General features: G+C 46.5%; 1 protein-coding gene across 3 annotated transcripts in view; it reads left to right on the forward strand.

The window, feature by feature from the left end:
- Window positions 1–1690: 1690 nt before the first annotated feature.
- Window positions 1691–25844, forward strand: part of LOC119442134 (solute carrier organic anion transporter family member 74D-like) — a 57042-nt gene continuing 32888 nt past the window's right edge. For 2 of the 3 annotated variants that reach the window (XR_007465660.1, XM_037706887.2), the window contains exons 1-2: window positions 1698–2934; window positions 21176–21262. Coding sequence is in view for 2 of the 3 variants with exons in the window: in XM_037706887.2 (XP_037562815.1) it covers window positions 2286–2934; window positions 21176–21262 (736 nt within the window). In the remaining variant the exon portion in view is untranslated. Of the gene's footprint in view, window positions 2935–21175; window positions 21263–25844 lie in introns of all 3 variants that reach the window. The other variant, XM_049661922.1, reaches the window with a different exon arrangement.

Consider the following 25844-nt stretch of genomic DNA (forward strand, 5'->3'; position numbering starts at 1 on the left):
TTTCTGCCTTGGTATAAATAGTGCGTCTACCAACTCGGCGCGCTGGCAATGAAAAACGAAAGTATAAGGAATTTCGTGATTTAAAGCAATACGCTGGGTAAATGCTACTTACGTCTACTGCAAATTTTGTCGTGACATATTGCCCTTATATACACACACATAAAGAGACATTGCTGGCATCAAAGCATTTATTAGCCTTACCTTTATTATTATTCTTTTGCATGTCTAAACTTTCGCCATCCATTTTTCAGACGATATATGATCGAGATCGCGAATTCGTGTTGATTATCAAGTGTTCCGACGGTGTACCGTATCGACTTAGACTATGTAGACTTTCTCGTAACTATACCAAGGTGAAAACTAATGGTGGCTGCTAGTAGAGCGAACGTGAGTTTTCAGAAGTCAGCCTACACAATTAAGCGATCATGTCGCTGTACACGAGTTCGTTTCTATAATTTCGCAGGCGTGTGGCGTAGAAAAGTATAGCATATGCCAGGCGCTCTAGTAAGTGTAAACAATAGCAAGAGGCACCACCAAGACCCAATAGAGGAAATCTGTCAGGAATGCGTTTCCTTGTCCAACACAGTACATTCTTGGCGCTCTTGTTGCTTCCGTGATGTCCTCTTAGCCCAGTCTTATAAAGGTCCTTACAGACGCCTTCCATCAAGCATTCTTATCGCATGGTTATCATTTATACTCACTTGTGACCTTTTTTGGCCCCGTTTGTTTAACACACAAAAAAAAAAGGGGGGGGGGGGGCATACACAACAACACATCAACTAAAACAACGACCATAACTGGTCAATGCACAGAACGGAAGATGCTTGCGCACAAGTTCTAGGCAAACTTGTTGTTGCAGGAACTTGCAATATCGGTGCTCTTTGTTTTCTGCGTCGTCTTCATTTTCTTCTTTGTTGAGTGGCACGGGATCCTTTACCAACGTTAAAAAGAGCTGTTCAGAGTTCATGCTCTCCCTCTTGATGAGGCAACATGCATCTGGGCATTCATTTAATTTCTTTGATCACGCGTGTTATCGTGGTGTCATGTCATTTCTGTGTGAGCGCTTCCTTCCTTTTCCTGCAACTGAATTTTAGAGAAGCGTATCTAAAAGTATATCTAGAAGTGTTAAGATAAACGACCTAATTATTCGCGGTACGGTGATCACCGTCACCTGAACCCTACACGTCCAATCACAGAACGAAACAATCTGGCGCTTCGCGCGAAGGGCCGAATATGTCACTAATTTTCCATTAAAACGGGATGGAATACTCGTGTCACGTGCAAATGGCAGGCGCATAACCCCCTTCCTGCTCCGTACGATCGAGTGAAACTTCCCCATAGCGGCACTTCCCTGATCAACCGACGGCTGTCGGCCGCACGTGACCGTTACGCGACGGAACCTTCCTTCCTCAACGGGTGAACGGACCAAAACAATGTTTTCCGGCCGTACGTATACCCGACAAAACCCCACCCGCCCAACACCAGATCCGGAACGGAGCCTGCGCGGGCGTTGCGCCCCGTTGCGCCACCGCACGGGGAGGCGCGCGAGCGCTAGCGGACGCTGACGTCACCTTCGAAACGCAGCAGGCGCTGAATCACCGAAAACAAACACAAGCAGAGCGCTGGCTGCGCGGCGCCGAAAAAGAGAAACTAAACATAGGCAACAAAGAAAGCGCGAGCGCGCTAGTTGGGAAACCGTTTTTGCGCCGCTACGCTTCCCGTGTCGCTGCCTGACACGGGATCACGAGAGCTGGTGGGGCTTTCGCCCGCCGGAGAACGCGGCCGGAGCAGACGACGTCGTCCCTCGCTCGCTGATACGCCTTGGGTCAGCCGTCATACGGACAACGCCACCGTTACAAAGGTTTGATAACAGTGCGACGAGGAGTGCCGCAAAAGGTCTTCGTCCCGCTGATCGTCGCTGCCGTAGCGCTATCGCAGCTGGAGGCGAAAAAAGATAGAAAGCAGCCCAGCAGAACACGAAAGCGGGCAGCCAGCCAATTCCACGCTTGTAGAGTCTACACCGGAGTGGATCTTAGCGACGTCGGCGTCGAACGGCATGCGGAGGAGTGCGGAGCGCCTGCGTGTTCGCCAGAGAGCAGACAGCCGGACTCTCGTAAGTGGCGTCGTGCGTGCTGCTGCAACTGCTGCCGCTTTCCACGGAGCGCACCGTCGCAGCTGCCACCGCAGCAGTAGCAACAGTGCGATCTTGCCGTCCACGTGATCTCCGGTCATCTCACGGATTCTCGGAGGCAGCGCGCCGCGCGCGCGCACCAGCTAACACAAGCATGTGCACCACACGTGTACCTGACGCTGGCGCCGTCGACGACGCCGACGACGCCAGCCGGCTGTGCGGCGTGGGCCGCTTCAGGCCGCGGGCGCTTCAGGTGTTCGCGCGGCCGCAGCTGTTCACGTTGTTGTACAGTGCCGTGAGCATCCTGCAGAATGCGCACTTCTACTACTTCTTCGCCATCATGTCGACGCTGCAGCGACGCTACGGCCTCTCCAGCTGGTCGATCACGGTGATCCTCTTTGCCGACAGTGCGAGCCCTTTCTTCGTGAGCTTCTTGGTGGGACACTACTCGCGCACCGTGTCCAAGCCGCTGCTCATCTTCGGTGCCATCGTGGCCCTGGTTGTCAGTTGCGCGGTTAGCGCGCTGCCATTCTTCCTGTACGGGCCCGGGCTCGCCTTGGGTGTTGTCGACGCTGCGGCTGCTGCCTCCCGAGACACCCTGGACACCTGCCAGGCGGCAGACGCAGTGCGGCCTCTCTTGCAACCAGGTTGCGAAGGCCGCGGCATGCCGGAGTCCGTCGTCGTGACGGCCGTGCTGTTCACGGCCAACTGCTTCTACGGCTCCGCGTACAGCGTGCTCTTCATCTCTGGGAGCACGTACGTGGATGACAGCGTGAAGAAGAAGAACTCTCCGTTGCATTTCGGTGAGAATGCTTGCAGTCGGCGCTCACCAACTTAAGAAGCGGGCGCTCTATCTATGAGCTGATGGTTTTCAGAGGCCGTAGCAAGGTGCTAAGGTTGTTTATACAAGAGTTTCCACGTAAAAGAAAGGGGTCGTGTAGCTGCTTGTCAAATATTTCCGAGCGTGCATATATAATTAAGCGACCATGCAGGCTTAATTGCTACCCCCCCCCCCCCGCCAACAGGCGTGGGGGGGGGGGGGGGGGGGAAGCAATAAAATCACAGAGATTCGAATGGAATTTTGATACGTGCTTTTATTGTCAGATCTTTTATACACTTTTTTTTTCTGTCGGCAACAGTTGTGCAAAGCGCGTTTACCCATTGTGCAGCTTTCACAAGGGCTTTGCGCACAGTCTGAGTCTCTCTCCGTATCAACATTCCTGCCTTGCGTGTTATGTAGTTTAAATGCAACTATTGCATCACGAAGGCACTGCAGGAACAGCTCCCTTTTAACTGCTGGTCATGTGACGCGCATGCTCGTACCTCTCTAAATGACATAGCTTGTGTTTACAGCTATAATACTTGTTTATAGCTATCTTACTTGTATTAACAGTTGTCATACGTATTGCATGCAATTTATGAATGTTCCTCGATCGCAGTTAACAGCTTTTTTTTTTATTGCTGTTCTGCGCACATGAAAGGTCGAAAAAAATAAATAAAGCGAGAGCAGAACCATACCAGGTCGTAGATTTTAGCGGATTTGGCGCGCTCTTTTGAGTGAAGCCTGAGTGATCGCCTTTTTCATGCCCCTTTGCCTCTATTACGAGACTTGGAACCTACCACGTAGAATATATGTAACGCTAGCCAAAACACTGTTCATTCATTCATTCTTATTTTTATGCCATTCTCCTTCAAGTAAACTTTTGAAAACGGCGCATACGATAGATAGCCTTTGTTAGTAAATGTGTGAAGTCCAAGAAAAAGAAGAAAACACCGCCACTATTGACCCTTTTCGCGGTGATCCCATGGGCGCTGCCATGATTGATCACGTGGTGACGCGTCCATTGCTTGCCTCAGCTGCCTCCGTTGCCTCCGCGTTTACAATGGGTGTACATGACGCCCGGTACGGATCACGAAACCTCTGTTTCAAGAGATATCGTAGACGCTGAGTTTGTGGTCGACATGGAGCTTTGGCAATAGCTTCAGAGGACTTGTAAAAGCACTTTCGAAGCTCATTAAGCTTTGTTCAAACGGCGCGAGCAGCGTATATGGTGCTTGTTCTAAAAACGAGGCTAAAAATGTATTCCAAGCTATCCAAGCTAGAGCACTGCACGGGCTCGGGCTTACCCTAAAGCCCGGAACTTTTTTTCACGGGCTCGGGCCGGGCTCGGGCACGGCATGTGCTTTTTGACCCGGGCCCGGGCCGGGCTTGGGGATATTGATGCGGGCCCGGGCGGGCTCGGACTTTCTGGTGGTGCGCATGTAACGTGCAGCGAGTTATCCTCGCGCGTCTCGACTCTGAAAAACTTGTTGCCCCGGCGCAGCTGGAAGCTAGCAGTGCTACTCCTGTGTACTTCCCTTTTCTTCTTCCGTCGTATGTTGCGCTGTTTGAACAGAATGTAAAATTCCAGAAAGACCGAAGTCGCCTCAAACCAAAGGATGCCATTGTATTCCTTACCTAAATTAATGTTATTAATGCTTTCAGCGCGGTGCAAGCGCGTTCACGACTTGCTGATTCTTCAAAGGCGAATTTTTCAATCGATGACTGGTAAGATCACGCGGTTGAAATATGGCACTGCGTCCATCCATGATTGCACGCATGTTCTCAACCGGCCGCCTAGCAGCAGCGCCTTACGCTGCACCATGGAGGAACGAGCTTTCTTTCTCAATTTACTCCATCCATGCGCTGCGCTCACGACCGGTCGTGACCAGGTCGTGGCTGCGTTTCGTCTAGAGTGTACTAGAATACGGTTGAGTGGGACGAGCGGCTGGGGCGGCACATGCTTTCCAGTGAGGCTCCCGACGTGGAAAAATACTGTGGCGGCGCTGCGATAGATAGAAGTGGATTGGCCACATCAAGGTCGCGTCGTTCGAAACTGCTGGCGATACTGCTCGGCAGGGTCATTCGTACTACTTCGCGCGCTGGTATTTGCGTGCAGACCGCTCAAATGGTGTTGATAATTGCATATAGCATGTATTTATGCCTTGAGAATAAATTCCTTTCATTCTCTTTATTTTATTTTTTTAATGCCGCTCGGTGATCTCTTTCGGTCTCGGGCCGGGTTCGGGCCGGTTTCGAGTCGGGCTCGGGCCTAAGGTAAAGGGGTGGCGTGCCGGGCTGGGCCCGGGTCTCGCCATAAAACTTTTGGTCAGGCTCGGGCGGGCAGCCCAACGTAAGTAAAAATCGGCCCGTGCAGTGCTCTAATCCAAGCTTCCCGCTTAGGAATTGAATCAGGATCAGTGTGTTTTGCTCTTCATTCTTTATTTGGCAAATAAAGAAGGAGCGGCTTGTCACGTTTCTGACTCAATGAAGTTCGTTGGTGCGGTCACTATATGATTATTTTCTGCCTATATATAATTGCTCTCGGGTGTGCTCAGTTGTAATATATTTGTTCTTGCTGCACACAGGGCTTGTAACGTAGCTGTTCTGTTCTTTGTAATAGCTTGTAGCAAATATGTAGTATCGCTAGTAACTCACTCCTAAATTATGGGGTTTTACGTGCCAAAACCACGATCTGATTATAAGGCACCCCGTAGTGGGGGACTCCGGAAATTTGGACCACCTGGGGTTCTTTAACGTGCACCTAAATCTAAGTACACGGTGTTTTCGCATTTCGCCCCCATCGAAATGTGGCCGCCGTGGCCGGGATTCGATCCCGCGACCTCGTGCTCAGCAGCCCAACACCATAGCCACTGAGCAACCACGGCGGGTAGTAACTCACTCCTGTGGACCGTGGACCATTCGTGCGTTGTCGGTGTAGTCGCTGTTACCCATGCTTTGGTGCATTGATTCAAGTGTGCGCCAATTCACATATTCTTAATACGTTGGCGATAGAGCGCGCGTAAGTTTGTGTGCGAGTTGGGGTAGATAAGGTGCGCGAAACCTACTATGCAGGAAGCGGCGCTACTCCCTTTGTCGTTGTTTAACGAGTGGTACTCACCCTTGCCGACCTTCCGAAGTCTTTGGAGATGCAACGCTGACATAAATTTTTGAGAATTTTTTTGAAAAGTTAATTTTTTTTTATCCACGAGGAAAGTCGTACAATGAGAAGGGCCGGCAGCAGAGGCTGTCCGTATGTAGCAACGGTCCGTGAACTTGGACACACATATTCATTCCATTCCTTAATATACCAGTCACTATTTTTGCAGCCAACTACTGCAGACGTCTTGAATCCACCGCTCCACATTTTGCAGCATGAATGGAGCACAGTGCGCGAGCGAAAACACAGTTGCGTTTCCAACAGCTGATCGCACGGAAACAGCAGAAGCGGTAGTGGTGTCGTATTCCTGCGCTTTCGCTGAGGTAACGTATGGCGCGCCACCGAAAGCGCCACCTCGTTTATCGGGAACAAACTGCTCCGCGAAAAGAGTCAATACAATTCACTTCAGGCGGCAGGTAGAGTTGCGGGAATGCTGGCACAAATCGTACCTGAATCGTCGTGTGAGATCGTTGTTGAGGAGATCAAGATTCGGAAGTGTTTTGGGCAGGTTAGGTTAATTGGCAGCGCCCTTCGGAACACAGTGCGCAAAAACTTACATACCACACTGTGATGACGGCAATATTTCTGCGGTTGCCACAGGCATGCAGGAACCAGAGGGACATATCTAAAATGGTACTATAATAAAGTATTCTTGGGTTTTCCTATCAGAATTTATCGGGACATATAAATAAACAGCCATCATGCCCTGTCGTGCCATGTCGAACTCCGTGCATTTCTTAATAATAATAATAATGATAATAATTGTAGTAATAGTAATAATAATAGTTAATTTCGTTAAGAATACAAGATCGTCAAGTGGCAACGTCTGAATCCTAACCCAGAGAACGCATCTCAGTGCTAGAAACCTCAGGTGACTTTCTGTAGCGAAAGAGCGCCGCCGCTTGACCTTACAAGGAGCACTGCTACCAACTCTGCTCACTGACCTAGAAAATCCCGGGTACTTCCACAGGGCAAATCCCCATTGCCACCATTCAGCCTGAACGAGACGCATTCGCTAAATTCGATAACGAGGAGAACATTCGATGCGTCACGGTAGCACTTCCGGCACTTTCTTGGAACCGTGTCCAAACGATCTCGGTCCGTATTCACATAAACCTCTTACGCTAAAATTGTTTGTAAAAGGGAATTCTAACGAATCCTGATGCTGGACGTAACCATTAGCGAAAGCGGCCAGCCGATGACAAGTAGCCCTTGCGAACGAAAAGCTTTGTAAATGCGGTCTCTTGCACTCAGTCGGACGAGGTCTCAGGTTCAATACCCGATCGTAGTGGCCGCATTCCGTGGGCGGTGGAATGCAAGAACGCTCGTGAATCAGTGCTTTGGGTACAAATGAAAGAACCCCAGGTGCTCTAAATTCCTCCGAAGCCTTGCACTACAACGTCTGTCATAACCCACCGTGCAGTTTAGGGCCGTTAAACTCCATCACTTAATTTAGTTCCTTGCGGAAGCAGCAGCTTGGAAGAATTGCCATGACGTTGTAGTACAGTAAGCGGCGCACCAAACGTCAACAAAACGAAAAGGAACGAAGCGAGAGCACTTCGCTGGGTTTGTGCTTCCGTCACCTGGTGCGCGCGCTTTCCAAGCGCGTGCTTTCAGATAGACGAACATGTTGACTCCTCAGTGACCTCCTTGCTGTTTCACGGTCACTGAACCGCCTTATCTCAGCAGCTTATCAGTTGCTCAGTCGTCCGAGGTTTTTCGCATTCACAAGTTGTCACTCGTGGTGACTGTGCCTAAGCTTGAGTGCCACGCGAATGCTCCCCTCCGCTTACTCAGTGCTCACTTGCTGATGATCCTCATCAAGGAACTCATCAAACGTGAAGCTATTACCCTGTCTCTTGTTCACTCGAAACAGATTTGCTCTATAAATGTTGTCGTATGCTGATCAAGTGAGCACTGCTCCCACACAACGATTCCACACGCTGCTGGTAAATCTACTAAGAATAAGCATTATACTTCTTTCTTTCTTTTATTATTAGTACCTGCCAACAGGTCAACGGGCTCGGCGACCGCTTATCAACTTGCTGAGAAGCGCATTGTAGATGCGCACAAATGCAGGGCGATTGAGGGCGCGATATATAATTATGAGAATTCAATGAAACATGTAACACATCAGAAAACATTCTCGTTGTGCAATTCACTTGCGCTATCTTATAGCAAAAAAAAACGTCATTTAAATGTCACAAATACGAGCGTTAGAATCACACTGCGGTCTTGTGAAATAGCGAGTTGAGGAAATATTTTTTTAACGTTAAAAAGAACAGGTCGTCTGAGCGCCAGCTACTCCATTGTTACGGAACTCAAAACTGCAAAGGAATAAGTTCATTAACAGTCAGGGAGGAGTCTTCCAGAAAAAAAAAAAAAAAACCGGCAGATTCCACGCCCTGTGGGAATCAATGTTATGCGAAGCAGTGCGCGGAGAGGGGAGCCTACCAAGTTACCGAAACGACCGTGAAAGCACCAAGACGTAGGCGGCTCTTTCGTGACCTATATGACACGCATGCCATGCCATTCATGTCATGAGTCCTCGGAAGTCCCTTTAGCTACACCTAAGATACCTTAAGGCGAGAGCCTTAGGGAATGCTCATGACTATGACTTCGACCATCAGCCTTTAGCCCCTTTTCCTTCACTTAGTACCACATCCGAACAAGTTCCAATTATTTTAGTGTTAATCTTTTTCGCCGAGTCATTCTTATTTTTGCTGAGTCACGCTCGTGGCTATGACTTCTACCGCCATTGTTTAGTGTTTCCTTCACTTAGTACCCACGTCCGAACCAATTTCAGTGGTTTTTGAGTGTTAATCTTATTTCGCTGATTCATTGTCATTTTTGCTGAGTCATGCTCATGACTATATGACTTCTACCACCATCGTTTAGTGTTTCCTTCACTTAGTAACCACGTATAAACCCATTTCAGTGGTTTTTGAGTATTTTGAGTATCTTTTTTCGCTGAGTCATTGTAATTTTTGCTCAGTCATGGTCATTACTATGACTTCTACCATCATCCTTTAGTGTTTCGTTTACTTTGTGCCCACGTCCGAACTCATTTCTGGTTTTTGAGTGTTAATCTTTTTCGGTTGGAGTCGTTGTCATGACCTACATGACACACATGTCATTACATTTATGTCATGACCTATCACTTACGTTCGTCCCACACTCCTCTCATACTATGCCAAATGTGGTACATACAAAGTTAACGAAACGACCATGAGAGCACAAAGACGTAGGCGGCTAGATAGATAGATAGATAGATAGATAGATAGATAGATAGATAGATAGATAGATAGATAGATAGATAGATAGATAGATAGATAGATAGATAGATAGATAGATATCGGAAGGCAGCACTCATAATAGAAATATGGGCTCCGGTATCGATCAGTGCAGTGACACGATAGCCGTCAACGTCAACGTCAAGAAGGTTTTGGTTCGTAGGCAACGTGAGCAGAGGATTTGACGGCAGGGTCGACAACGCAGCTTCACCTCCAGAAGCTGCAGTGGCTAGTTTTCCGGCTGGATCCGGGAGGCGATGGGAGGCGAAGAAAAGCGGCGGGGTTGGGGCGAACGAGACTGATGGCGTCGAGGGGAGGGCGAGCGGCTGTAGCGAAGGTTCGGAGCTGGGGCATCAGCGGGAGCGGGTTCATGGCGGGTAGCATAGGGAGCAGTAGGTCGAAAGGTACGGGAATAAGCTTCGGCGTACGTCCGAGCAGGTGGTGGCCATCGGTTGCGGCAGTGACGAGCGACGTGGCCGATGCGACAGCAGTGGAAGCAGATCGGCCTGTCATCGGCGGTACGCCATTCGGACGGGTTGCGGTATGGAGCAGAAAATGACTGTCGGGGACGAGGAGGGCAGCTAGAGAACTGGTGAACGCTGGGTTGAGTGGTTGAACACACGGAGTTCAGAGCAATGTTCTCAAATTCCTGTCGTACGACGGCCTGAATCATTGCAATCGTGGCTGCAGGCGGATCGGGAGGCGTCGCGAAGAACAGGTGGCCTCAAGCTCGCGGCGAACAATACGGGTTACGTCGTCACAGGTGGTCGTCTGAAGAGGTCGACCCTCACATGTCGACGTCGCAGCAGTGTTTGGTAGCCGCGTGATGTGGTGAGAGATACGGCGGCTCTTAGCCTGTTCAAGGCGACGGCATTCTTTGATGACGGCGTCGATAGTCGAGACGTTGCCGAAAACAAGCAAATTGAAAGCGTCGTCGGCGATGCCCTTTAGCACATGTGCCACTTTATCTGCTTCAGACATAGTGTCGTCCGCTTTGCGGCATAGAGCCAAAACGTCGAGGATGTATGAAACGTAGGGCTCCGTAGATGTCTGAACACGGGACGCAAGAGCCTTTCTCGCGGCAACCTTGCGCCCAATGGGGTCGCCGAACAGTTCCCGTAGCTTCTCTTTGAAACTGTCCCAACTGGTTAACTCATCTTCGTGCGTTTGGTGCCACACGCGTGGGGTGCCGCCGAGATAAAAGATGACATTGGCGAGCATAATCGTTGGGTCCCACCTGTTATTAGCACTGGCGTACTCATAGAGCTTGAGCCATTCGTCAACGTCCTGTTCCTCCAGGCCAGAGAACACACCAGGGTCGCGATGTTGGGCAACCGTGACGATTGGAGCAGGCGGACGAGCCGAAGCCGTTGCAGACGCGGTCTCGTCACCGGGAGGCATGGTGACAAGCTCGATGTACCGACCACTTCGGAGTTCCGTGGTGAGGACGGGGATCGCAATCCTCCACCAGAATGTTACGTGTGGAAAGACACACACGAAAGAGGCTATTTACAATATATTTACACTGGAATCAAACCGCCAGGCCGACACCTTGCTCGCGCCAAAAGCCCAGACACACTTCATCGTCTTTCTCGCGGCGGCTCGTCTCTTGAGCATCTCTAGATGATATCGTAATAATATTGACAAAGTAGTGAATGTTCGCCAAGAAATGCTTCGCATTTAATACCTGTAACTTCATGGAAAAACGTGGTGTTGAAGCAGCGCACTACTAATAAGACATACGTCACTCCGCCTTTCAACTTTCTGCTGCCACGAATGATTTGAGCTTATATAGCTCAGACTTCTCATGAAAGAACGTAGTCTTCTTTCACGCGATAGCGTTAAGGGCCCCGTGTCGCAGAAACTCCGGCGTCGGTGTCGGCGTCGGCATCCGCGGCCGAGAAAATCATCCCCAACTAGGCAGGCCCTCCGAATATATTTAGCTATATGTAAATACTACGCCTTCTTATATGACGTGCGGTATATGCGGATTATATTGCCACACCATTTTATCACTAATGTTGCTCATACCTCGTCTTACATTCTTGGCAAAGCTATTCCTCGGAATTTCGAGAATGACAATCCACAAACAAATTTCATAAAACAAAATACCCACAGCGCATGCCTTTTATGTTAAATCTTCTCAGACTGAAATATTAAAAGTGTGAAACAAAACGTAAACCTGAAAATGATGTAATTTTTTTGGCGCAGTTATGCACTATGTCCGGGATCGGCCTACACAAGAGGCCGCGTTTCTACCAGAAAGCTCGCCTTCGTGCATAGCGTTCGCCGCCAGTGTTTCACGGTAACCATTACGGTTGCATAAGCTCTAGTTGTCGGGAAGCGTGAGAAGCAGTCAGGGATCTCTGAATACTATCGCGCTCCACTCTTTAAAGTGAAGCTTAAGCGTCTTCCAATTGTTTTTTTTTATTTTTAGAAAGAACACTGTCTTATACCTGAAAAGCAGCCAGAAGGATAAACGCAACAGCACTCTGATAGCCCTGTTTCAGAGGCAACACCAAGCCGGGGAAACGTGCTCGTCTCGCACGCCGGAGGTCCGGGTTCGAATCCCACCCAGAGCGAAATTTAATTTCCTTTTGAAACGCATTCCAGGTACTTCACTGAGAGATTTTACGTCAAGCCGAGTATTTTTTTACGTGTTTTTACCCTTTGTCGTTTGCCATTTTGGTACCATCATTCGGTCACGCCGCCGACTACAACGCCGGATTTTCTCGTAATGTGGCATACAATGCTTTCGCATTAAAGACAGGGTCTCCTAGTTCGTTTCCGCGATTGCTGTGTGTGGGTATCTTATAAAAATCGAGAGGTGTACCAAGAGTCATTTTATTTGTCCAGATTTTCTGCACACCAAGTGGCTTTTGTTGTCTTGTTTTACTTAGCTATCAAGCTTGCTACCGAAGAGAAGAAGACAAGGACCATATCAGCTTTGCTTTTCCGGTAGAGCGAGTGCTTAGGAAAGTGCACTCATGCTGATAACGTGCGCGGATGTCAGAGCGCTTCACAATGGGTACAGGTGCGTTGGCTGTCGTCGAGGACGTCGCGTTTAGAGATAAAGGCCTGCCGAGTGTGCGAGGCCTCTAAACCTTTTACCCCCGAGATGTGTCACAGCAAGCAAGTCCGCTTTATTTGAGCCTTTCGTTATCAATGCCAGCCATTTTGTTGAACAAGTATCAGCAGCAGCGTTCGAGGGGCTTGAAAGGGCAAACAGAAGGGGCTCGAGGAAGATTAAGAAATCTGACGGGAAATTAGGAGGTCATCTGGGACATGGCCAGAAAGTGGTTGCCTAGTGGCTGTGGTGTTGTGCTGCTAAGCACGAGGTCGCGGGATCGAATCACGGCCTCGGCGGCCGCATTTCGAGGGGGCGAAATGAGAAAGCGCCCGTGTGCTTGCGTTGTAGTGCACGTTAAGGAACCCCAGGTGGTCAGAATTAATCCGGAGCCCTCCACTACGGCGTGCCTCATAATCAGAACTTGTTTCGGAACGTAAAACCCCCGAAAGAGCCTGCTATTCATTAGTACAAAAGAATCATTGTCAAGACTAACTGCCTGCCTAGCGTGGCAAATTGATTACCAAGGGAAGGGAAGTACAACTGAAGGCCGCAGATAATCGCATAGAGTGATGACTAATAGACTCAGGCGGATAGTTAATGGAGAGGTGTGGGCTGGAATATAAGATCATTTCCGAGCTTTTTCTCGGCTTTGCCATTCGGTGCGCCTAATTAGGCAGGTTACACCGGAACGCTTTGGCGCGGCGTTATCCCTCCGCCGTTACCGTTGGCTGATTTGTTTTGAATAAGATTAGCTGGGACTAGCCAAACCGCGCCGCGTGAGCTGATGCTGCGTGGAATAGCCCGAAATATTAATGGTATATAGAGCAATAACTTCATATTCAAAATGGTTCAGATGACGGTCAAAGAAATGGGAAAGTGAAAAACAAAAAAAACGTTTTCGAGGGTACTCTTGTTTTAGGAGAAATTCCAAAAGTCTCACTCGAATTAGTCTTTTTTTTCCTTTCATATTATTGCCATTTCACCGTTAGGAAAATAATAAAAATGATTCCTCTTGTAGTGCTGAAGTAAGGTGTTGCTTAAGCATATATTTATTCATTTGATTATCGTCGTGCGTGGTTGCATAGGTGATGGTGTTTGTAAGGACAATAGAGTTCGCATACGAAGCCCGCCTCCTTAAGAGCGAATGGGAATAGGCGCTTCCGCAGCCTTCGTCGGTTAGCGTTTGCTAATGGTATCCTGATGACCTAGAGGTGAGCGGCAGCTTAGCTGCTTAGTTGCATGGGTCAGGTTATTATTGGGATGGTTGGGCTGAGCCGTACTACATCATAATCAGAATCAGGATTTATTATTAAAGGTTGGGACGTGTTACAATTATTTAGTATACAGAAGAAGGTCCCATGGTCAAAGACTGCATCGGGACCTCTTGTACAGGAGCAATTATGATAGTTAACATCTTAAAGCAACAGTAGCACACATTAAGGTAGTACGCAAGCAAAACGAAAAGAACGTTAGCAGAACAAAGTGCTCAATAGATTGTAAAGAATAACAAGGTTTCGCATATCTCATGGTAACAAGAACAATTGTATGAAAAAAAAATATATATATATATATATATATATATATATATATATAAATACGAAAAATAATAACCGTTTATTCGCTTTGTTACATGAATAAAGAAAATTAAAAAAAAACGAACGAAACGAAAAAAATATACAAATTAAATGGGACAATAAATCTTCTCGTTAGTTTTTCAATAGTAAAGGGATTTATATTTCTTTAAATTGGTGTAGAGATATTGCGTTTTTCATTATAACTGGAAGAGTGTTCCATATTGATATGGAGGTGAATTCTACCGTCTGTTTACCATAGTTAGTGCAGATTCTTGGTGTAAGAAAATTGTTGTTCAAGGCGAATCTGGTGGTACTGTAAATCATCAGGTTAGATGATGAAAATGTGATCAGTGGTAGCTCGTTATTCAGAAATCTGTAGAAAAAGATACTCAGGTTGTATTTAGTGAGTTCAGAGATGGTAAGGATGTTATTCTCATGCAGTAGAGATTTGGCATTAGAAAAACGTGAACTGCAAGTAATTATTCTTATGGCTTGCTTCTGAACTATCTGGAGAGACGCAATATGAGTATTAGAGGTGTTTCCCCAACATAATATACCATAAGTAATATGAGAGGGGACAAAAGAAGGGTAAATTGAGAGTATTGTGGTACGCGTGAAGTAAGGGCATGTTTAAATTAAGATGCGTATATCGTAAGCTATTTTCTTTTTTTATGTGAGCTATATGATTCACATGTTTCAAATTACAGTCAAGTAGAATGCCAAGAAAAGATGACCATGAGCTTGGAGGAAGACAGTGGGGACCAAAAGCGATAGGTGGAATGGATGTTAAGATTCGCTGATGAGAAGAAAGTATAACAAATTTAGTCTTAGTTGCAATAATAGATAACATGTTCACATTACACCACCTTAGAATATTTTCTAAATCAGTATTTAGTTCTATATCCGCCGGCGTCATGAAGTGGCGTCCTATGTATACACGCACCAGCAGGCTGATGCTTATACCTGTATCGCAGTTCTTAGGCTGAGTGGCAAAGTATAAGGAGAGTCGCTGTACGCAGAAACGTAAGCACTGCAGAAATTACGTCCGCGGGTCGACGATAGTCGTGATGCGGCAATAGGTCGGCCATTTTATTCGTAATGCAAGAACCTCTCCGTACACTGTTGTTCTACGACCTCTCGTCTAACCGTACTTCGGCCATTGCGCCGAGTAAGTATTTTCGCACATGATCTCACTATCAACAGTGTAGCACAGTCACGCTCCTTCTTAACAACATCGGCATTTCAAGCTGTGCATCGAATCGCGTAAATACCGTGCAAAAGGGCATTTCGTATTATTTTGGTATGTATCGTTTGTCCAAGCACTTGCGAACTGTTGTGCTGTGCACAAGCTGAGAACCTAAGAGCGGATTCCGGATGCCGTGTTACTTTTGAACCGAAACTCTAAACAAGGGCTGCATCTGGATATTCCAGATGCCACATTGCACACACAACGCTGTTATTACGGCAAGAAAGTAATCAGTAGCACTTTCTTAATGCCGCGACCACAGTATAATTGCTCTTCTATATAGGGCTTACTCAGTCCAGCCGTCTAAACTAATGATTTCGTGCTTATAATGTCGCATGAAGTAACTAAGCGGGCATGCATGTGACATTCAACGATTATCACAGTATAATGAATGCAGAGAATGAATTCAGGAGGAGAAGGTAAGTTTATTCCTTTACTGCTGCACTTTCGTGGCAAGCATTTCTTTTTCTGCAATTCATGCGCTGAATTTCGAAGCAGCTTAGCTTGCCTCATTGACTTGGAACAAGTTGCTTGCTATGCTTGTACGGACGAGTTGCGTGCAATATATGCTGTGGCTGCCAATGACGGTTAAGCTTTGCGTCACACTCGTTTCGTCGCTCGCGCGGCGTGACGCTTTCCGAGCACTGAGTGCCCACATGCCTGTTGCGAAAAATGCTGTTCTCACCAGGTTGTTCCGTAGCTACTCTGCGAGCGACAGGCTGCTGCCAGGCCATGTTGTAACACTGCTGTAGCACTGGCGCTGCCGCTGTGAAGCTTAGGAAATGAGAACTGTTCCTCCAAGACCCAGCTGGAGATTAGCCGCAGTTGAACTTCTACGAAGAAACACACATACGTGCCCTTTTCCCACAAGAAAGCCACATATATCCATATTCGGGAATCGGGAGGTGGCTGTTCTTCAGCTCAAAAGTTGTGTTTCGACTGCGTTACCGAAAATGAAGAATCGTGGTTGTGGGAGCGTTTACACAGACGTACACGCACGAACGCACGCACTCATGACCCTGTAATTTCAGCGTAGCTCCAGCATTTACGGCTCACAGACCTGCAGGAGCGTGTGGGCATTATTTCTCTCAGTCGCTGCTATCTCTCAGATGTCGCTTGTAGTGCAGGTAGAAGTCAAGGCTGATGTCAGCGTCATTGAGGATTGTCCATAGATAAGGCACTGGGTGTTTCTTTGAGATGCTCGTAAGGACATTGTAACTGTTTAAGCATGAACTGCTTTTAGCTCCCTGTCGGCGACCTTCGAGTGACCTTGAGCCAAAAGCCAGACCCGTTATCCTGGTACTCAAACGAGAACATCCGGGCAACCAGTCAAAAGTTAAGAAAATGCAGTGTCTGGCCCCCTACCCATTGTACAGGATCGCATTACATACGCTAGATACTTCCCAAACGAGTTACAAAAAAGATTACTTCCGAGTTCTTCCTAATGTTTCTTCACAATATCACTCAAGCTGTAACTTCTAGTACGCTGAAGTTTTATTTGTCATTTCCGATAGCGACGTTCAAAAGGCAGATAGCGAGGTTGCCTGTGCTCTTTTGAACACCAGCGGTCCGTGAGTCGTGAGCGGTGCGCGACAAGAAGAAAAAGTAGCGACAGACGCTGAGCGCGCCGCACCCTTGGAAAACGAAAAGCGGTTGAAAGCGGCGGCACCGCCGGCAGTAAAATACGCCATATTGTAGCCATTTCATGCTTACATATACTCTCGATTACGGGAGAGCCAGCATTTTTCTTTTGTTTTGTTTTCGAGTCAAATCTTCTGCATTTACATTCACGCCTGACTCCTCACTGAGAACTCGGGGATGTGCGTTGAAAGCTTTCGTCGCTCTAGCGCAAGATTCGCACGCTGGAAGCCATTTTACACGGTTATGATGCAAAAAAATGTATCTAAAAGCTATGGCTTGGTATATAAATTTCGCCGACTATGCTTACAGGCTACACAAATCTCGATCACTTCGTTTGCCGCGAATGAATATACCATTGCAGGAGCACAACTTTATCTTCATTTCATAGATGGCAAAGTAAAGAATTCAGAAAAGTATCATTACTGATAATTTTCTGGCCACTTAATATCGCTAAGTCAGCGCTATAATGATTTAACGAAACTCAGGGGCCCGGGAAAAGTTTTGGTAATAAAGATTGAAGGCTGGAGCGAGGCAATTTCGTAGGCTGGAACATCTGCATAAAATTGCCTGAATTGCGAAGAAGGGAGTGACCACCGCTTATTACCGCTATAGGAGGGTTCCATTGTCTGAACAGACGCAACGGAAAATCTGCTTCTGTGACGCTCTCTGAGCTTTCTATTAAGGACAGATAGAATCTTTGGCAAGTTATCTTCGTTCTACAAACATTCTGAGGCGCGAGTAGGAATGGCTGAAAGTGATGGAGTCGGTTTCAGAGCTGGGGCTCTGTGTGTTTCGTGGATACATATACGCGAAGCCTGCTGAATTCACTAAGCCAACCACGGTCAGTCGATGAAGACAATTGGGATAGTTGGTGCGTTTTCGAAGGCTCAGGCAAAATTAGGCAAAAGAAGAAAAAGCAAAGAACCGTAGAATCAGCAGGACAGAGAAGAGAATCGCTTTACGTCAGTTTATTTACGCTCGGTCGCTTTACATAACCAACCGCAGGCAACACTATCACGGCTGCATGTTACTTTCAGCTCAAGTTGTCATGCCGCTCCGAAAACTATCAGAGGAAACTCAGAAACCTGTTGTCTATGGGTGTCACTGTCTAGTTAAGCGATGATGCTTTTTCAGGATTGCGTGGGAAAGCTGGCAAAAAAAGCGATTATTTCCTTATCTGGAGCTTCTCAACACGGCTGTTGCGATACACCACGGTATACTGCTTTCAGCCGAGGATCCATATTCGCGTCGACACGTTTGTTCCGTTTTGCTGGCGTAGCCAGCTGTTCCAATTCCGCGTGATTGCGGCGTCGGAGACGTGTAGAGAAAAGAAAAGGACCCCACCGCAACCTCCGTAATCGCTCTAACGACCACCGTTTACGTTTGCGAAGTTAACAGTAGAGGGACACCGAAACAATAAAGCGAACGGATTACATGACTATATATACGGTATGACTACAAAGTGTGACAACATGAAGTCGATGCAAAACGCGTTAGGTGATCAGCGGAGAAACTCGCAAGCTGTCCACGAACGTTTGCGGCAGAAAGTTAATAATTTGCACGTCATTTTCGGATTCAAATGACTTTGATTGCTAATGGGGCGCGTGTAAGAAGTTATGTTGTCTCGTTATCAATTACATGCCAGATACTTGCCAAATCCTTGCTGTCGAGTTGTCGCCACTCATTAGAACAAGCCGCTTTTCTCTATGCGATTCAATTATAAACTTGTTATATAATTCATGCTATAAACTTCTTCTACTGGCCGCGTTGACATACACGCTTACAAATCTACAACCCTACTACCATCGATGCTTTCTCTACCATCAAAGCCTAAATGCTTTTATTGGACTGCGAAGGGGAAAATTTATATCCTGTAAGCGCAGGTACAGCATCGACGTTGGTAACTCCTACAAATGTATTGCTCTCTTTCAATGCGTCTTTACTCTTTCCTGTTGGTAGTGAGTGGGCAATTGGTGTCAAGTACACTAGGAAGATGTTGCGTTGAGCTCCGAGGTCGCTATCGGCTTTGCGGAACCAATACTTCGTGCTGGAAGCATGCATTAAAAGGACAAACAGTTTGTCCCATAAGAGAACGAGCACATTACTCGGGCTTTTACCGATATGTGAAGTGCCTTGATAGTAGGGTCACTTGGCTGTTGGGTCACTTGGCCTCAATTGATCGGTCTGCTTATTCCGCTCGCTTGCATTTTTTTATAAGTGCAGCATGCCCGTTCACTATGTACATGTATGCTCCTCTTCTCCTTCTTTTTAGATGTGTTAGCATTAAGAGTATCTAGGTTTCAAGTGTGTGTGTGTGTGTGTGTGTGTGTGTGCGTGTGCGTGTGTGTGTGCGTGCGTGCGTGTGTGTGTGCGTAAATTGTGGGAAGCCGGTCATGTGGTAGAGGTAAAGAGGGGATGTAGTCTACCGTCAGTGTCTCGAGTAAACTCTTAAACAACACTTTCCAATGTGGTGCACGTTCTTTAAGTCGTGGATCCTGGACCTCAATGAAGCGCGACGTGTGCTGCGGCATTTCTGTCGCAATTACCGCTCAATCAGCACAGAATTTTTTTTCTCTCTCGCTTGGCTGCATTTGTCGGTGTGTTATTTCACCGGCATACTAGAGGTTACTTTTCGCGTCCTCTGTAATAACCAACCCGCCTATGCACACTAAAAGCTCTTTCCGAGTAAGTGACTCAACTTCGACTGCGCTAGATTGGCGAATTGACTCACGCCCTCGTGCGTCGCGTAGTTGGGCGTGCCATCGGGACTTTCTGCGGTCGAGCGTATGATTGCATCGAAGGAAGCAAGGCGACGCTGTTTTGTAAGCGCTTTCCGGCGGTGCTTCCCGTTCTACAGTCGGCTAAATAACGTTGTAAGCTGTTTGGAACGTCGCTGATATAGAATAGGGTTTTTGACTGTGCCTCTTCGACAAGTGGACTTTGCTTTGCTTAATAAAGAAAAAGAGATAGTAAAGGCACTGGAATGAATAAGAGAGACAGGAGAATCCGTCATAAAGGGGCAAATCTATATCTATAGATCGCATGCGACATGTCGCTGAGAGGTCCATGGCACTGGGGCTGATGATCTATTTCTTACCCTCCGTTCTAAAAACGCGTATGTGAAAGCTCATGCGTGGTCTTGGTCAATGCAAAGCTGACGAACTTTCACAGTGATAGTTAATGACGAAAACAGTGAGATTAGTTTTACCTCGCCACATGCTGTCGGCACTGCGCGTAAATATTTTTTGTTTGCATTTTGTTTTGTGCAACGTACACTATACATAATAGCACGGCGCTGACGTTTCTTTCTTTTTATTTCTATCTCCTAAGAAAGTATATATAAAGTGTTAGCAAAGTCGGATAGCATACACGTGCCAAAGTCGCCCTTTGAAGCGTCTGGCGCGTGTGTCTCGTGCCAGTTTCTAGCATTCTTCCCGCGTGACAGCTAGCGCTTCGAGGCGATGTGTTTAGACTTCACTGCATTCGGGTTCGCCCCATATTTTTTGACAGAGGTGCGTTATACCACCAAAGTGGGCCAAGTCCACCTATAGTGTTATCGCATTAAAAAACGACGTGAAGGGGCTTATAGTAGGGACGTATTTAAAGCTTGTCGCACATGTTGCTCTGTTGTTGGGGACTTTTGTTAGTAAAGCTTGTCGCATATGGTGCTTGGTTCTTGGTGATTTTTTGTTCGTAACGGCTCAGTGAAAAAGCGCTTCATGTTCCCGAGGCCGTGTCGCCTCTAAGGGTGTTTTGCTCACTTGTTCCACTTCATTCTCGCTACCATACATTTATTGGTCATAGCCTATGAGGTATAAAGGAGTCAATTGTATAAGCTGGTTCTTTTCTGTAGTCAACAACTACGTAACAAGGCGAGAGATAATTTTTTTCTATGTAGCTGTTGAGTTTTTCAAGAAAAAGCTTAGTAGCATATGTGATTTTTATACTGACGTTGCTGTTAGTACACAAAAGTTTCTTTGTTTCTTCTAAGCGTGTGCATGCAAGGACCGAATATGCGATAATGTTGAAGCGAGTCTGTGCTGCATGCATATGGTAGAGCATGCGCAATTCCCGGCACTTATTTCGTAACACTTGGTGGATGCCTCGCCTTGTTACCATGATAGTATAGCGCTTCAACCGGGAGAACGCATTCGGAATACTACGCATTTGTAGAATAATTCCCTCCTCACTTGAGAACATTGATTTGCTGCGCAACGTTTATGTCGTTTCATTCTCGCAGCCACTGTTGCCATCCTGAAGCTGGCCGGACCGACGCTTGGCTACGCACTGGGCTCCTTGTGCTTGCGCTACTACGAGGACCCTCGATGTGAGTCTATGTACGTGGCTTTTGTTCATTATAATCGCCAAGTACTTCATCCACCTCTACCTGCTGCGGTTAGAAATATTGGCGCATGTTTGTCTTACGCAAACCGCAAAGGCAAGCTACCACTTGTAGTCACGTATATGACTGGTTACTACCCGCTGTGTTGGTTCAGTATAGCTACGGCGTTTTATTGCCGGATCGATTCCTAATCACTGCGGTCGCATTCCGGTGAGTTCCGTGCTTTAGGTACGCGTCTGACCGGCAAACACGCATAGGCGCATTACGATGCTGCGCGACAGTTTGTTGACAAAGAGGCACTGTTGTGATCCATCATCTACTAAAATTCGTTTGGTTATCGCGACCGCAAGGTACAGCACTATCTGTCTATTATGATTTAGCATCTACCTGAAAAAAAAAAAAAAAAACTGTAACCTGGTGTTTGTGGTGTGGCACTTTCTATGTTTTGCCTATACATGGGAGGAGAGGCCAGGAACCTGACACTTATGGCGTGGCCACAGCAACCTTAGTCTTCGCCTGCTGTAAGAAGGAAAGAAAACTGACTTCAAGGCGACCGCGGTAACTGCCTCCTTCAAAGCAATTTCTCACCCTTGAATGCTCCTCTCCTACCGCCGAATGGGGACAAAAATCGCCGACGATGGTCCGAATGCTAAAAAGCATTTCTCCATTTTATCTTCGCTGGTACCACTTCTACACTTTGGTAATAACTTCGTTTTCGCACATGTCCTGAGCGTCGAAGTGCAAGAAATATAGCGTCGAAGCAAGAAATATAGAGACCAAAGGTGTTGACCCGATCGGGTCAACACCTTTGGTCTCTATATTTCTTGGCGGCGATGCCCCACGTTTTGTGAACCCGAAGTCGTGACAGCGTGATCACTGTGTGTGAAATACTTGTACACACATTGGTACATGCAATAAAGCAGAGCGAATATATATGTGAATGGGCATATGTGGGGACGCTCGATGCGACTGAGTTGGTATTACGAACAGACGAAATTATGGGCAGACGGACCAAGCCACGGTTTCTCTAAGAAGGGTCATAGACTTGCTGTCACTTTAAACAGTGAAAGTTTATGCGATAAAACCTACGTGTTGACGTGGATCTTGCGTTGCTCTATTTCCGCAGTGGTTTGCTGAGAGTCACTGCACTAATAAGCTTGTCTTTTCATACACCCGTGATCAGTTAGAATCTGGTGAATAAGCTGAGCCAGGTGACAGGTCTTGTGCAAGCAGCTAATCTGCATCATCTAATTTGGACATAGACTTTCTGGGGAAAAATATTAAAGCAGACTTGTGCGACCTTGCCATCTCACAAACCAATTTCCAGCGAAGCTATTTCTTTCGAGCAGTTGCAATAGTAGGCAGTTGCATGTAATTTAATCACATACTTGAACACGTTGCTCGTACTTGACTGTTCCGTTCTAAAACTTAACACTTTCCAGCATTTGTTAAGTAAGATTTACAAAGTCAGCAATTCATCTACACACAATTCACTTCACCAGAACATTGGCCGTGAACATTACCCATAACTTTCCCCTTAAATTCGTCAAGTATAAACAAGATGGCTTGTCTAGTTCACCAAAGACACCGGAGAAACGAAGCACAATACTCGTATCACGCAACGAAATACCGACACAAAGAAGGTCCAATAATTATTTATAACGCTTATAATTAAACCAGGAAAGGGAAAATTTCAGACACGTTGCAGTTCAAGTGCCCCGAATTTCGACGAAATCGAAATTTTGTGGAACGCTGAGCTCTTTCGAAACATTGTGAAACGTAGGTGTAAACGGCAGCGTGACACTTTCACGCACTTGCAAAGGCTATTTTTTACAAAGGCTGTATTTGATTCGCACGCGTTTAACATGGCACACAAATTTGCAATAGCGTTTCCTCCAAGTTCGCTGAACTTGATCTTCGAGACTCTCGTAGTTACGCCAGGGCAGCTGGCTAAATTTTGCGCTCCTTCTAAAACACTCACAACCTTACAATGACCGTGATTAATCATCCTACATCAAACTTTGCATACACATTACCCATGATCTGCCCCTTAGTTTAATAAAATATAAACAAGAGGGCTCGTATCGTTCATTGAGGGCACCGGAGAAAGCAAGTACAATCTTCGTATCACGCGTGGAAATACTTAAATAGACTAGGGTTCAATAATTATTTCCATAATTTCTATTTGAGCCGGTAATATGAAATGTTCGTCTCACAGTAAATTTAACACCCCCCTTATTTGCAATGAATTCGAAGTTGGTGTGCAGTTATTTTATGGCTCTGGGAAAAGATCACGGATAACGTCAGCCTGACACTCTGGAATGCTTGAATAAGTAACTTTATAGAAAGGCAATAAATAACCGACACAGATTAAATATTTATTGTTTGTCACTCACAACCTGCCTCCTACTTCAACGAAACATAAGCACCGTGCCTTGAATAGTTAGTCGAGGAGACCGGGAAAAAAAAAACAACTACGTGCATTATACAATGCATAAAATTTGGGTGTGGACGAGTATTCAGTAATTATTTTCGAAGCACATAAATAACCTACACACTTCAAACTTTCAGTACAGGTCACCCATAAAGTGGGCCCCATTTTCTGAAAATGTGAATTCTCTGCTGTTATCAGTCCTCTCAGGCAAGCGTAGAAATTTTGGAAGTGTTTCATAAAACGCCTATAAACGGCCAGAAAACAGGGGTTTAGCAATTTTCTAGCTTGCCTATATATTGCCCCTATTATTCGCCACATTTTAGCAAAACATAAACTTCGTCAGTTACGTACCTTTTTTTTTCAGAAACCCGTGAGAAATGGAAAAGTTTTCGAGTGCTTCTATAGTCACATCAACAGCTTCCCTGTAAAGAGAGCCGCCGAAAAGCACTTACTGCTATGCATTTCGACCGGATCATCAACGTGACGACCATTATGGATAGCCCAAGAAACAGCGTATGTTACGAGTCTCTTTTGCTGTATCAGGATGAAACTGGTCTGCATGGGTTCATTTAATTTCTTTCCTTCAATACACACCATGCGACAACCCATGCGACAAAAAGAAAGAAAAAGTAAGAGAGAAGAGAGAGAGAGCAAATAAAATATGCCACACAATTGGATCGCCTCTGTAAGAGAGTTGCTAATGTGCCTATAACACGACAAATTACCTCATGGTGACTATGAGTAGGCGTTATGATGCGTGTTTTCGCGATGTCTTAGCAGCGGTGCAAGACATCGCGTAGCAGCGTCGCATGTCTACTGGTATTTGTTGCCTTCGCTCTATAGAATCTTCCCTTGCAAAGCAGCCTAGGCTCCATAACAGTCTAAATGCCAAGTGCAAAAACAGACTATTTTTAACTTCGTGCCCCGGAAAGTAAACAAGACGCACATCGAAAAGCTGCTAAGTTTTTCGCGCTGTACTTGGGTGAGAGAAAATAGATGAACGCGACGAACACCTTTCCTCCACTCCTATATAACGACGGCTAACATCACAGGAAGTGGAAACTACCACAGCGTGATGTTATTGTCAACAGCCTGGCGCCTAGTCACTGTTCCTTTCGCTGACTATCGTATTGCACGACGGATACACTGTCAGAACGGGCAACACGTACATGCATACAATCTTGCCGATCAAATGTCGGATGTTTTCGCTTCGGCGTCACAACCCTGCCAGGCATCCAGTCATCCTCGCAACATGAAAGCCTGCAGCTCATATACACAGGGCGTGTTTCCTTTTCTTCTTTTTTGTCTTTTCCTTTTTTCTTTTTTTGCTGCGCCAAATAAAAAAAGTTGCCCGTGGGAAATAGCACAATTCTAACCCTTGATCTAAATTACTCGATGAGGCAGCCATTACTCCTAGGAGAAATCAAAATGCTTAACCTGAATAATTAACATTACGTTGATTACCTGTTCAAGGGAGCTTGCAAACGCTAGCCTGCGCAGGCAATGTAACGCTAAAACTACTATGGCTCATACCCGCATTGGATATGCCGGTATGATCCAGGGATATGCGGGTATGAGCCATGGACAAGAAATAAAAAAAAGACAGAAGGAAGGAAACAAAGAAAGAAAGAAGGAAGGAGGGATACAAATACATAAAGAAAGCAAGAGCAGGGGTGCTATGCAGGATGCCCCGAGTTTGGCGAAACTCGGGATCTTCACGAGCTCTGGCGACGCCCCAAGATCAAAGAACAAATGGTAACAAGACGAAGTTTGTCCATCGGCACACCTCCAATTTCATTGGTTTATCTAGATTCACTCTGGGTGGCTATTATCCCTTGGGCGTTGCCATATGGGCGGTCGACAAACTGGGGCTCACGTGATCATACGGTCGGTGCATGGTCGTGCCTTCTTTCACTTGTTTGTCGTTCCACCGAGTGCAATACAGGCACAAGCAAGTTATAAAATAAATTCATTTAGTACAATAATATTAGTCACATTAACGTGGGTTGTAAGCATTTTAATGTTTCCACGAGTGTACACGGAATGTATATTAGACTAATTTGTATTTAAATACGTTTCGCGTTATGCCACGAGGGGACGCTCGCCCCCCTCTTTTTTTCTGGATTCGATTGG

Source organism: Dermacentor silvarum, chromosome 2 (genome assembly GCF_013339745.2).
Source record: "Dermacentor silvarum isolate Dsil-2018 chromosome 2, BIME_Dsil_1.4, whole genome shotgun sequence".
NCBI classification, from domain to species: Eukaryota; Metazoa; Arthropoda; class Arachnida; order Ixodida; family Ixodidae; genus Dermacentor; species Dermacentor silvarum.